The following is a 14,540-nucleotide window of genomic DNA, read 5'->3' on the forward strand; positions in this document are numbered from 1 at the left end:
CTTATTTTTCATTTGTTCCTGTTGATTTGCATTACTATTTGGTATCAACTTTTTCAGTCTGTTACTTTGTGCTGTTATTGTTCAATATATTACATTTCTATGTTATAGTTCCAACAATACAATTATATATGTGTTGTTTTATAATAATTGTTTTTCAAATGTATTAGGAAAAGAAAGAAGAAGAAATATGCATTTATACTTTTATAATTACATAATTGTCTTTTCTAGCACTCTGGATTGAAATAACTGATCTAAGATCGAAGAACTTCCTTTAATATATTGTAAAGCAGATCTTCTACCAACAAATTTTAATTTTTATTCATCTGCTAATTGTCTTTATTTGGTTTATTTTTGAGAGATTTATAAATATGAGATTCTTGGTTGACAATTTTTTTTAGATTTCTTGAGGTAAAATTGACAGATGAAAATTGTGTATATTTAAGGTATACATGTGATGTTTTGATACACATACACATTGGAAAATAATCACCATCGTCATCATTTTATATAGTTCCCATTTTTTTTTGGTTTGTATAGTGAGATTGCTTATGATGCACTGCTTAGCCAATAAATTTAAAGTATACAATACAGTCTTATTGACTGTAGTAATCGTGCTGTACAGTAGATCTCCAGAGCTTATTTATCTTGCACAACTGAAACTTTGTATGCTTTGACTTACATCTCTCCATTTCCCCCATTCTCAGCTCTCGCAAACACCATTTTGCTCTCTTCTCTTTTGAGTTTGACTTTTTTAGATTTCACATAAAAGTCAAATCATACAGTATTTATCTCTCTGTGTCTGGCTTATTTCACTTAGGATAATTTTCTCCAGATTCATCTATTTTGTTGTCAATGGCAGAATTTCTTCCTTTTAAAAAGCTGAATAATACTATATATATTTATATTTATATTGCATTTTTTTATTCATTCATCTATTGATGGACACAGGTTTGTTTCCATCTTGGCTACTATGAATAATGCTTCCGTGAACATGAGAATGAAGATATATTTTTGAGATAATGATTTCATTCTTGGACATATACCCAAGAAGTGAGATTGCTTAATAGTATGATAGCTCTTAGTAGTTCTATTTTTAATTTTTTTTGGAGGCTCTAAACTGTAATTGATTATATCAATTTACTTTCCCACCAGCAGTGTAAAAAAGGTTCGTTTTACTCCACTTCCTTAGCAACACTTGTTATTTCTTGTCTTTTCCATTATAGCTATTCTAACCGGTATGAAGTGACATCTCATTTTGGTTTTATTTGTATTTCCTTGATGATTACGGGTGTTGAGTATTTTTTCATTATCTGATGGCAATCTGTATGTCTTTGTAAAAATATCTATTTATATCCTCTGTCCATTGTTTAATTGGATTATTCTTTTTTATTGAGATATATGAGTTTTTATATAATTTGGATATTATATTTTCTCCATTCTGCAAAGCCAGGTCCAGTGCTGAGGGCCTCCCATTTTTTTCCCTTGGGCAGTGCCTGAAGTGTTCAGGGTTATGCTTTTTCTACAGTGCAACAAAGTTGACCCAGCTATCTGTGTGTGCTCATGAACCATCTGCAGAAGCTCAAGTGTGCTACATGGGGGAGAGGGATTTATGGATTGCTTGGGGCATATTTGTGCTATTTGGGGTAAGTCTGCAAGTGGTGTATCCTATGAAGTTCATAGGTAGGCCTCTTGGTGGAGTTCACGAGGTGGTTGGTGGAATTGTTTGTTGGGTTCTGTGCCTCATTTGCTGTGAGCACCCTTTTTCTTCCTCTTCCAGTCTTTTCATCATTCTGGATGGGGTAAGAAAGAAGTGGTCTTCTTGGGCATAATCCTACTTGGCTGTGGAAGCCCGATGCGTATTATGCTCCCACTTCTCCCTTGGGAGTAATTGTAGGTTGAAGGGGTTTCTCTTGGGAATAAGCTGTGTTGCCTTGGGGAAGAGGTGATGTGGTAATATGATATTGTTCTTCTTACCGTCCTTAGTCGTCCTATTAGAATTTTTGCTTCAAGTGATCCTGAGACTTCTGGGCTCCCACACAGTTACTCCTATCTCTTCATAGTTGATAAAATCTGTTTTTGTGGGAGGATGAGATCAGAAAACTCTTCTTCCACTTCATATCTCAGTCTCTGAGACCTCCGTCTCAGTATTTTGTCATTTTTTTTTCATTCAGCACTTTGCATATGTCATTCCACTGCACTTTGGCCTTTATGGCCTTTATGGTTTCTAATGTGAAGTCTGCTGTTTGTCCTATTGGGGTTCTCTTGTATACAAGCAAAAAAAAAATCATCTTCTTCTTGCTGCTTTTGAGATTTTCTCCTTCTCCATAGTCTTCAGCATTTTTACTATTTTATGTCTGAGTGTGGTTCTTCCTGTATTTTTACCTATTTGGAGTTCGTTGAGCTATTTGGATGTGTATATTAATATTTTTCATCAAATTTAGGAAGTTATCAGACATATTTGGAAAACTTTTTACTTCTTTCTCCTCTGCATTAATATTCTTAGTAAATGTATGTAGTTGTTAATAGTTCCACATTTCTTATATGCTTTGTTCATTTTCTTTTCTTAATCTTCAGATAGCAGAATCTCTATTTTTTTTATCTTCTACTTTTATTTTTTTCCTTCTGCTTGCTGAAATTTACCATTGGGCTTCCTTTGTAAATTTAAAATTTTTTTATTATTATACTTTTGAACTCTGGATTTTCTTTTTTTGGTGACTTCTGTATCTTTTATTGTATATTTGATAAAACTGTCCTATTTTCCTTTACTTTTTTAAACCTGTGTTTTTTAAGGCTGAACATATTTATAATAGTGGCTTTGAAGTCTTTTTTGCTTCATCTGACATCTGTGGTCTCTCAAAGGCAATTCTGTTGCCTGCTTTTCCCTCTGTCTATAGGTTACTCTATCCTAGTTCATGGCATGCCATAATTTGCATGCATTTTGTTGCCTGCACTGGACAATTTAGATAACATATTGTAGCAACTCTGGATCCTGCTTTTTCCTCCTTTTCTGGAACTTTTATAATATTATTTATTTAGTGACTTCGCTGAACTGTTTTAGTGAAGTCTTTTTCTTCCTCCAGTGGATCCTCTGATGTTGCTCCTCAAAGGAAGCAGCCTGGAGATGCACTGAATCACCCCTGGATGACAGTAGTGTTAGCAGGGCTTTCTGAATTTTTCCTCTGACCTCCCTGGTAAACTGTCTGACTCTATTACAACCATCTGCTGGCAACAACTAACTGCTGACTGACTGCTGTATTATTCTCAACCATGATCTGGGTCATAAATTGCTCCTTATTATACTTGAATTTAATCTCAACCCTTTTTCAGGGGCAGTCTTTGGCCAATCTTAGAGATTCTGACCCTCATAGGGCTTTTATTAGCTGTCTTTCCCCCTGCTTTTCTCTGGCAAATTTCTATGTTTTAGCTGAATGTTCTCATGGAGTTGCCAACTATCCATTATTGGCATACTATTCTATTATGCCATAATAATATGGCATAGAAATCTCCATTATTTTTGAGAGTGCCCTTAAGGCTTAAAGTTTCCTACTTTCTGTTACAAATAAACTCAGTTCCCTTGGAAGATCTATGGCACTTCCTTTTTTCTTAGCTTGCTTCTCCCTGGTGTGGGATAGGATGAGAGTCTGTGCTAGTACCTTGGGATTCTAAGTGGGGTTAGTAGTTCCTCTTGGAGTGTGCAGGGTAATAGATGGGGATGGTGGCCTTTGCTCTTCCCAGCTTGCATGGAACTCCTTTCCTATGACTGATGTGGGTGAAAATTTGTTGGCCCTCTTAGCCTGTAAGACCTGGTGTATAGCTTGCACCCTATAAGTGAGGGCTAGGTAGAGGATGAACATTTAGACCTCTCATGCTTTCTCCTTGAATAGAGCTTCTGTCACTCAGAGCTGGGGGCCGTGAGAAAAGTTGGCTGTCTGCCATTCCTGGTTAGATATCAGTGGTCTGGACTAGGAGCTGAGGAATGAAGGAGCTCTCTGTTCTTAGTTTTACCCACTTGGGGTTGAACTTCTGTCTTACCAAACTGGTTGTGTGTTTTTGTGGTGACGGGGGATACTGATATGGGGAAGGATTGGAGTAGATAATGGGTCAGATATCATGGACGATTCTGTTGTTACTGAAATTTAGTAGATATTCTTGAGTAAATATTTATTTGTTGTTGCTCTTACTAATTTTCTGAGAACATAAATGTCTTTTTTTGGATAATTTTTACCAATTATAGTTCTCTCCTTATAGATAGTTTTTGGAATTCCCTATATTGCCATTCTGGAAGTCAGCTCCACATTCTTTAAGCATTAATTGCTATAGAGTTTTGAGATATATATTATATATACCTTACTTTCCTGTGTTTACTGGATTTACATTCTGATTCTTTTTTAGTAACAGTGCTTTATTTAGAATACTTACGAAATATTGATGCATATTGTCATGTAGTTTATTATATGTCAGTACATTAAGGTAAAATACAATTATGAGCATATATTTATAGTACTTTCTCTCAGTTAAATTTTAATTAAAAGAACATTTATATTAATTTAATGTTTCTCAAAAATGCATTGTGATTTTATGCAATATGGATCTATCAAAAATAATCTTAAGCAAAAGAATGTACATGCAAATTAATACAAGCTATATAATTCTATTTTATAAAGTACAATGACAGCAATACAAATAGAACAAACAATCCTAAAGTTGATAAGGAACCACAAAAGAATCAGAACAGTGGTGTTCTTTTTTTAAAAAAAATCTCCATACTGTTTACTTAGTTATATTCATCTTGTGAAAAATCCATTGAATTTTAGACTTATGTGTACTTTTGTGTATGTTATATTTAAATAAAAACAAAAAGTGTAATATGGGATCCATATGAGTTATTAGTTTTGCTGAACTGAATACAGTTCAGTAAATTTATTATATTCAATAACTTTTTATTTGCTTTGGTATTTAAAGCTGGTGGTACCTCATCCTCTAGTTTTAAGGACACTTGTTTCCTATTTTATAGATGAAATAAAAGTTCAAAATATAAATTATTATAAAATCATGAACAATCATGTTTAATATTGTATTTCTCAAAGCATTTTAAGATACTGTGAATCTCAAAATATTTTACAAATATTGAAACTTAGAGGCCATTTATGAGTTGTTAAAAAAATAAAGCATGTTATTTTCACAATTCAAAGGAAAATTCTATATGCGAGTTAGACCCTTTATATACATATATATATATATATATAAAATCAGGGAGGTCTTTTTATCCTTTGTAATACATTTTTAAATTTTATCCTGTAGGACTATTTTGAAAGAAAGTGGGTTTGCCAGATACCTTCATTCAGCTGTTCTTATCAATGGAGCTATGCTTATTTTTGGAGGAAATACCCATAATGACACTTCCTTGAGTAACGGTGCAAAATGTTTTTCTGCCGATTTCCTGGCATATGACATAGGTATGTATCTGTTAGGATTGTACAAAGTAGGAAATATCAGAATTTTGTCATTTAGAGATTCTCAAATACATTAATCAACAGCATGTGTATATGTCATTTTAGAGATAAATTCAGTGACAGATTATGAATGGAATTCTAATTTCAGCACAGTAGTAGCATAGGGTCAAGAGAACAGACATTCTAGGTTTGAACTCCTTTTTGAAGGCTGTTGTATATTGTATCCCTACGTGAGTACTTTATCAGTCTGTTGTATTGACTGTTGCCATATTGGTTTTGATAACATGTAGATATGGAGCACTGTCAAATTATGTAAATTATAAATAGTAGGAATGCAACCATTTTAGTGTTAGTGGGTATGGGCAAAGATGTATTTATTTATTATTTATTGAAGATTTTATTTATTCATGAGAAACAGAGAGAGAGAGAGAGAGAGAGAGAGGCAGAGACACAGGAAGAGGGAGAAGCAGGCTCCATGCAGGGAGCCCGATGTGGGACTGGATCCAGGGTCTCCAGGATCACGCGCTGGGCGGAAGGCGGCACTAAACCACTGAGCCACCAGGGCTGCCCCAAATTTGCATTTAAATTAAACATACAGATACAGTTACTTGGTGTAGGAAGATGATAGAAGTAAAGAAAGGAGAATAAAGACAGTAGCGCTAAAGAAGTAAGATTTGGAGACAAAATCGAACCCAGAATATATCTAAGAATGGACGTAACTGAATAAGAATATTTTCCAGAGAATCAGAAATACAGTACATTTATACAGTTTGCTTAATTTCAATTATGCTATCTATATTTCTATCAATTTTTAAATATTATATGATTGTATTTTTTGAAATACTAAATTTAGCTTCCCAGTGGACCACTGTAGTGAAAATATTTCTTCTCTTCATATCGTTTTATAGATCAAGCCTACTCGATCTCTAAAATATAAATATATATTTTTTTCTAAAATATATTTAGCAGTAGTTCAGAGAACTTTTAATTGATGGTGCAAAGTAATATGCCAATTTTAAGCTATTAAGAAAATTTCTGATAAATAAAAATAAAAGAAATCAAAGAGTAATACATTTAATAGATTTGAGAGGTATGCTTTGGCTCTTAAACATCAAAAAGGCACATAGTCTACTTTGAAGAATTATTTCAAGTGGTGACATATAAAGAAAATTATGCCTATTAATAAGAACTTTGATTTTTATACTGCTGTACATTTGGAAGGAAATTCCTAGTAATAAAATTAAGCATACTAAAAAAGAATTAAGCATATTTTTTGACTCTAAACAGTATCTGTCTGTGGTTAATCATTATAAAAGAATCCACTGCCTTTAGAAATTTTAGATACTAAATAAGTCTTTACCTTTTTGGACTAATAATTTGAAGTGATAACTCATTTTCAAAATTGGATTCTTTCGGCTTTTGGAAGGCTTATAAATTAGTGCTAAGATCATGAAAAATGGATTAAATGATGTACTGAATCTAGGCTCCATTTTATGATCTGTCATTGCCAGGCTGGGGCTGTCAACATCTGTCATTTGACTGTGATGATGAGACAGTAAGGTTATTTCTCTGGAAGTAGATGAAGGGATTTTATTTTGTTTTGTCTTGTTTTTCACTTCTGAATAAAAATAGAAAAGTGTAGAATTTGTTTTTATTGTTAAAAACCTAAGTGAGGTTTTGAACTTTTTCAGAAGATTCTTCAAGGAGTTTCACCTATTATCTGTACTTTAATGGAGAAATTAATGTTGAGCTATTTTGTAGCTGACATATTGGGAAATTATTTTTATTCTTTCCATATTGTTCAGGATTATTATGTTTTGGAGTTTATCAAAAAAGCTCATGTAGCTGAAAGATATTAGAGGTATTAGTTTGAGAGAAAGAGATCAGATTACCATTATTCTAATTACTCTTTGCTGAGTGTTTCCAAAAATTAGATAGTATGCTAAAGGCTTTATATATAGTATCTTAACTTTTCTTATAATTTTGTAACAACGTGTTAATAAACTCATTTCCAGAATAGTAAGCCCAAAACCATATAGGCAGTAAGTGATACATCTAGCTTTTGTAACTCCTAAAACTTGTGATAGCCTTTTTGCTTGAGTACCACATGCTGCTGTTTGTTTGGGTCCATTGTATGTTCTTAATTTTTTTTTATGTTCTTAATTTTGGCAATACATTTTCAGATACTTATGTTTATTAATATTCCTTAATGCTATGGAAAGATAGAAGCAAATATCAGTTTTATTTTTTTAATAAATTGTTCAATGGGAGAAAGAATAACATTTCAAACAGTTTTACATTTCAACATAACGTTAACAATATTAACAAAAATGTAAAGCAACCATGCAATTTAACATAGGATAAAAGTGTTCTGTTTTATCTCATTTGATTATTTTTGTGCAGTTCCCAATAAAGTTCTCCCCCCAGATTTGTTTTTATTTTCTTGGGTTTGTGGTATCAAATGTTGGAATATTTTCCTGGGAAAAGTATTTTTTTATATTTCAGAAATGTCTTCCAAAATAATTGTTTTCTTTATGGAGTATATTTTTTGGGAATAAAATACAACCATTGCATAATGAACCAACGTAAAAATAGATGTGTTTTGAAAAAGAGGTCATCTTGCTAATTTTTGTCTTTGTCTTTAGTATACTACCCTTGGACTTTTATGGCATATTTAACTGGAGTGCACCTGAGGAGTTAGCTGGTTGCTTTGTGTTTTACAATGTTTAAATAACTAAGAATATTTGCGCCAATACTAATTTTTCATTGCTCTAAAAAGTACAGTTTCAATCTTAATGCCATAGTAAATTTTACATAGTGAATATTGTTAATCTTTGAGTATATAACCTTGTTTTCACAGTTCTCATTGTTATATTATAGATGATAGATGTGGAAGGCACATACCTGTGATTTTTTAACATGACTGTACCTTGGCATCCACCTTGAAGATTGTAGGGAAAAAACTTAGATCTGTATAATCTGATTTTCTTAGATTAGCACTGGGCCACCTGTATTTTAAAAAAGTAACTCCAAGTGCAATTGGTAATAGACTCAGGGCTAGTGAATGAGACTCAGTCAACCATAACATAAAGAATGATATATTACTTAATGTTCTTGTCTGTAAATCTAGCTTGAAATCAGATAACTTATTTTTTTTTCTTATTGCTAGTGGTATTTTTATTGCTTTCAGAAAGCTACCATGACACTTCATTCAAGATTAAAATGATCTTTGTGGTAAAGATGTAATTACATCTTTCTGTTAAAGATGTAATGGAAAAACATGCATGTTGATCTCGTGTTGTTAGACATTTATACTTTCAAGCTATTTGGCTGTGCACAGTACACATTGTCATAAAAGTCATTTTTTCTAGGGTTTGAAGGAAAAAAGGTATCAGATGGTTTGTTAGTTTGTTTTTCACATCTCTAAAGTGTCACTAGGTGATTGAGGATTTCTACATTTACAAGTGAGAGATTGTCATGAATTGCAACATACCTTGGGATCAAACTGAATTTTCAGACTGTATTTCAGAATCATCAAATGAAGAGGGATTACAAGAATTTTTGGTGGGCCTAACATAGAATTATGATGCTTTTAATTATAAATGGTAGTTGTTACTCTTTAATAAGAAAATTTACCTAGCGGTTAAGAGGATGTGTAGAATTCTGAGCAATGTGGTTAAGACAGAACAAAACAGAGGATCATAAAGGAAGAGAGGAAAAAATAAAACAAGACAAAATCAGAGAGGGAGACAAACCAAAGGAAGAGACTCAGGAAACAAACAGGGTCACTGGAGGGGTGGCAGGTAAGGGGATGGGGTTAACTCTGTGATGAATAGTAAAGTGTTCATGTGATGTAATGAGCACTGGGTATTATATAAGATTCACTGACCTCTACCTCTGAAACCAATAGTATGTTATATGTTAATAAATTGAATTTAAATAAAAATTTAAAAAAGAGGATGTATAGAATTCTGAACAAGATGAAGAATAACTCAGAGATAGAATGATCATATTTTTTTCTTCAAGAAGATAATAGAAACAAGAAAATATGATTTCCTGATTACTTCAGAATAGAGTAAGGAGTAGGATTTATATTAGAAATACATCTTGCAGAAAGCAGATATATTGAAACTAAAGCTGAAATTTCAAATCAGATCAAAATAATGAGTTTAAAAAATTTATTGTATTTTTTCAAGATTTATTTATTTGAGAGAGTCAAGCAGAGGGAAGGGTAGAGGGAGAGAATATCATGCAGACTTCTGGCTAAGCGCAGTGCCCCACATGAGGCTTTACCCCAGGACCCTGAGATCATGACCTGAGCCAAAATCGAGTCGGACTCTTAACCGACTGAGCCACCTAGGCACCCCTATTTTATTATTTTTTAAGTGAGCTCTACATCCATTGTGGAGCTTGAACTCAGAACTCTGAGATCAAGAGTTGTGTGGTCTACCAAGTGAGCAAGCCAGTGCTCTAATAATCTAAGAGTTTTTTAAATAAATTTCTTGAGCATGACAGTTTACTTAAGATGTTAATTTCTTGGTAGGTGATTATTTAAAAACAAACTCAGGATAAAACTTAAAAGTAATTTTATATTTGCAGAAGTAATACTATTTTAATTGGTAATATGTAATAGTATGTATAGTTAACCACACTGTTAAAACACAGTGAAGTTGTAGTTCACTATACCCTTTAAAATCACTTGACTAGTTTATGAAGCATGGCATGTATGTTTTTGTACACCCCTGGGGAGTGTGTGTGTGTGTGTATATGTATAATGGATACAATTTTATAAGGTATATAATTTCATTAAAAATCATTTTTAAATTAAAACATCTAATTATTTAATTTTTAAAAAAGATTTTATTTATTTATTCATGAAAGACACACACACAGAGGCAGAAAATAGGGAGAGGGAGAAGCAGGCTCCCTATAGGAAGCCTGATGTGAGACTTGATCCCAGGATTCTCGAATCAGGACCTGAACTGAAGGCAGATGCTCAACCACTGAACCACCAAGTGTCTCTAATTATTTAATTTTTTGAACTATCCAGTGAAATTATAAGAATTCCAACCTACTTGAGCTTCATGTTTATAATTATTTTCATTTTCTGGAGGACATTTTATTAGTTCCTTTCTTTGTTAATATTTCTCTATGCTCTTAGTTGAGTTCTTAGGTTATTTCTTGGTGAAAGCAGCACCCCTTGCCTGATCACTTGAAAGAACTGTTTGTTTCTCTTTGTCGTTGGAAAAACTCTTGAAATTATTCTCACATTTTTTTCACTGCATTTAGCCAAGAACTGTTTTTAGCTTGACTCTGTTTTTTTGCTCAAGGATTCTTTTCTTTCTATAATACTATTATATAGAAGAAATAGTAACTTCTTCTTTTTAAAAAAGAGGCCAATAAGTAAAGGAAAAAATGACCTTTCATTTTGAGAAAAGAGAGAACTAATATTTGTTAAATGGTTCCTGTGGTTCTTGGCACTTAACATGTTCTTTATGATGTAATAATGTTCATAACCTCTAATAACACCTGTATAGTACATATTATGATATTCATTAATAGGAGAAGAAACTGATTTAGCATGGTTAAACCCAAAGTCACGTAGGTCATGAGATGGTATATTCAGAATTTGAAGCCAAGACTAAGTTCAAATTTCTTTTGATTCTACCATTATGCTATGATAATGATTTTTCCTTTAACAGGAAGAAATTCGAATGGTCTTTAATTGTGGAATGGATGTATAATATTTGTTAATGTAGCAAGACACTCAAGAAAATAAATTTTATTAGTAGAGTTAATCAGATTTTTAAGGTATATTTGACTTTATTGTGTCTCTCCTCTCCCACAAATTAACCAGAAAATACTGATCTCAAGACAGAAAATCAATGAGAAAGAAAAGAATAGTGAACAGTAAATCTCTCTTTCTCTTAACAGATCTATTAGCATTTGGAGACATTGTTTTGAATGCAAAAATTACTGAATACAGATTCTTGTAATAAAATATAAAACTGAAAGAAAGTTTTCAAATGTCTTAACAAAACCCCAGGGGAAGAAGGCAGAGGAAAGCAGTCGTGAATAAGGAATCAAAACTTTAAAATAAATCATTAGCAAATAGAACTCAACATTGTTTCAAAAGTATAATAAATTATGCCCAAGTAGGAGTTATTCTAGGAATTGATGTATGATTTATTATCAAGGAATCCTTAAATATCATTTTTACATCAGGACTATGTACAGAAGCCAACAGGAAATACAATGTATGTTAAAACTATGAAATCATTTCAGTTAAGATTGAGAGTTGAATAGTGATATACATTTTTCCTGGTAGGGAGTAAGAAACTAAATAAATACTTGTTGAATGAATGCCAAGGGACAAAATCCTGAGTAGAGCTGTGGTGAGATAACCAAGGGAAGTGTGCACCATTTATAATGTTAGGAGAAGGTTTGATCTAATGGGGGAAAAAACCCAATGAAGCACCATCACTTAAGGGGCAGATCAAAAAACATTTTGGCAACATCCAAAAATTTGGTTTTCTGTTATAAAATACACAAATCATTAATAGAAATTTTTCTTTATATTCAATCTAGTTTTAAGTCTTATATATACAATCTGTGTTCTTTTTCATAATATGAATACTGACTGACTTCAGAACTGGCATTTCAAGTGGATTATTAAAAAGATCTTTAAAATATGTTTTGAAGTAGTACAGATACATACTTTCATGAAAAATATGAATACTTAGAGAAAAATAAGCCAGTGAGTATGCATTTTCTACCTGTACTATTTTATGCATCATTGATAAATTAAGCCAGTCTCTAAATTTCAGCATAAATTCTTAATGTAATTATGTGGCTCTTCATAGGGACATAGTTCTGGCAGCACAGTATTCTGACTGTTGAAATCTGAGTTTGAGAGAATGGTAACTTTATTTTTTTGATCTTATGTATATTGAGTGTGTAGTTGGCAAATTAATATTTAGTACTTTTCAGTACAAGTTTTTAAAAAATCTATATTTCAGAGAGTATGTTTCACTTTGGTCGTTAGTCCTGTGTGATTTTTCTGTCGTCATGGAATGGTATTTTTTGTCAGTTTTCGTGATGTCAGTAGCCATGTGTGTTTTGCTTTCATTTGTGTAGCCTTGAACTGTTTGTTAAGTGATAGTGACCTGAGTACTCTGGAAATACATTGTCTTCTTGGCAAGAAATACAATTATAGATTGTAGTCAGATTAACAATATAACAAACTTTATAATGTAATAGTGGGAATAGATTATATGTAAACAAATTATATTTAATATTGAGCTTTAAGGCATTTCATAACTTATACATGTTGTAGGAAAATCAATCTGTGTTTTATAATGAATCCTGATCAAGAATGTAAAAATTCAGCAACAGAATTTATCTAGCTCAACCTTCTGTTTTGTAGTTATTGAAGCTGGAAGGGATAAATAGAAAGCCTGTTTGTAACAACTGCTCTTATCTTTTTCTTATTCTGTTGAAAAATCCTGGCATATTGGGCAAATATCAGCAAGTATCAAAAAGTGTCTATATCTGCAAAAGTTGCTTACCTCAAAAAACTTTTCTTAAGTTTGCAAGTTAAATTCTATTCTTTCTAAAGAGTTTTTTTTTTTTTTTTTTTTTTTTAGATTTTATTGATTTATTAGATAGGAAGAGAGAAAGAGTGCGCAAGAGAGCAGGACAGCAGGGAAGGGTAGAGGGAGAAGGAGAAGCAGACTCCCCACTTAGCAGAGAGCCCAATGCAGGGCTCCATCCCAGGACCCTGGGATCATGACCTGAGCCGAAGGCAGATGCTTAACCAACTGAGCCACCTACGCACCCTGTCCCTAAATAGTTTTATGAATGAAAACAATTTGCCAGCAATTTTAAGAAACTATAGAGGAAAACTCACATTTATTGTATTATATCAATCAGTACAGATTAGGTTATAGTGTGGCAGCAAAATTCCTTTCACAGTCTGGTTTCTCTGGAAAGCACATTCTGAGATAAGTTCAGGGTACTTATTAGGTCACTGGGATGAACAGCTGTGAAATGGAGGAGGAAGAAGCATGATTGGGCAGAGGGAAAAGTCAAATGGATATTAACAGCTACAGCCAATCCCAGGGGAATTTTGGAGTTGAAATGTCCATCAGTGTTGTCCTTTTTTAGCACGAAACAGCTAGGCTTGATCAGTCAATGTATGAGAGTGATTCTTAGGAGGGCAGGAACTTGGGTAAGGAAGCTCTTTGTACGTGGCTAAAGCAGTCTCCACAAGGGCTGGTAGCTCAATGATCTCCAGTGATAGCAATCCTAGCAGCAGGGGCAACAGGTCCTTTCTGAAGTTGTATTTAGGCAGTGCATATCCATGTGCATCAGAATTCATTTTTGAGCTACTCAAGCCACTTCAAATACATTTGTCAAAAGGTCCTCTAGGATTCCAGTGACCCATTCTTCCTGGGGGAAACCTAGATTATTGATTTGGCTTCTGCAGCTAGTCTCAGGGCTACAACTGATACTCATCATGTTCTCCCTCTATTAATTTTTCTAATTTTCTAAATATTCCTTACCCTCAGTTGGAACTTCTTCTGATCTCCATTACTTACCTGGTAGCATGACCCAGACCTTTACCCTTAGGTATTTGAACCCCTAGTCATCATATACCTCCTGCTCTGGGTATTGAACTTGCCCATTTACCACCACCCTTGGCAAGAGGATACCAAGAGACACTTAGCGGGTCATTTGTGTACCAAACATCTTCCTCTGCTCTTATTTTGTAACAGCAGTTCTACCTCCCTTTGATGATCAGGGCCAGTTATCCCTTCCAAGGTGGTGACTCCTTTTTTCCTAGTATCTTGACAGAAGGAACCTGAAGTGCCTGAGTGGCACTATAGTTTATAGTTCAGTGGAACATTGCTATGTTCACTGCCAGAGTATTTCTGCTTTAGGGAATAGGATATCTAATCCTGCAAGACTGAGATTTCTGGGATATGAAGCACAAATTACTCATCTATATCACTGAAAATGAAGCCACCAAGAGTGGCTTTTACTCCTTGGTTCTTGGACCTACATATTCTTCCTATTAGCGACAGC

General features: G+C 33.4%; 1 protein-coding gene across 1 annotated transcript in view; it reads left to right on the plus strand.

Annotated features, from left to right (window-relative positions):
- Positions 1 to 14,540, plus strand: part of ATRNL1 (attractin like 1) — a 762,129-nt gene that overhangs the window by 111,368 nt on the left and 636,221 nt on the right. Inside the window, exon 10 of the mRNA XM_072740185.1 lies at positions 5,302 to 5,456. Coding sequence (XP_072596286.1) covers positions 5,302 to 5,456 — 155 coding nt within the window. The remainder of the gene's footprint in view (positions 1 to 5,301; positions 5,457 to 14,540) is intronic.

This window comes from Vulpes vulpes, chromosome 15, assembly GCF_048418805.1.
Source record: "Vulpes vulpes isolate BD-2025 chromosome 15, VulVul3, whole genome shotgun sequence".
Classification (NCBI taxonomy): Eukaryota; Metazoa; Chordata; class Mammalia; order Carnivora; family Canidae; genus Vulpes; species Vulpes vulpes.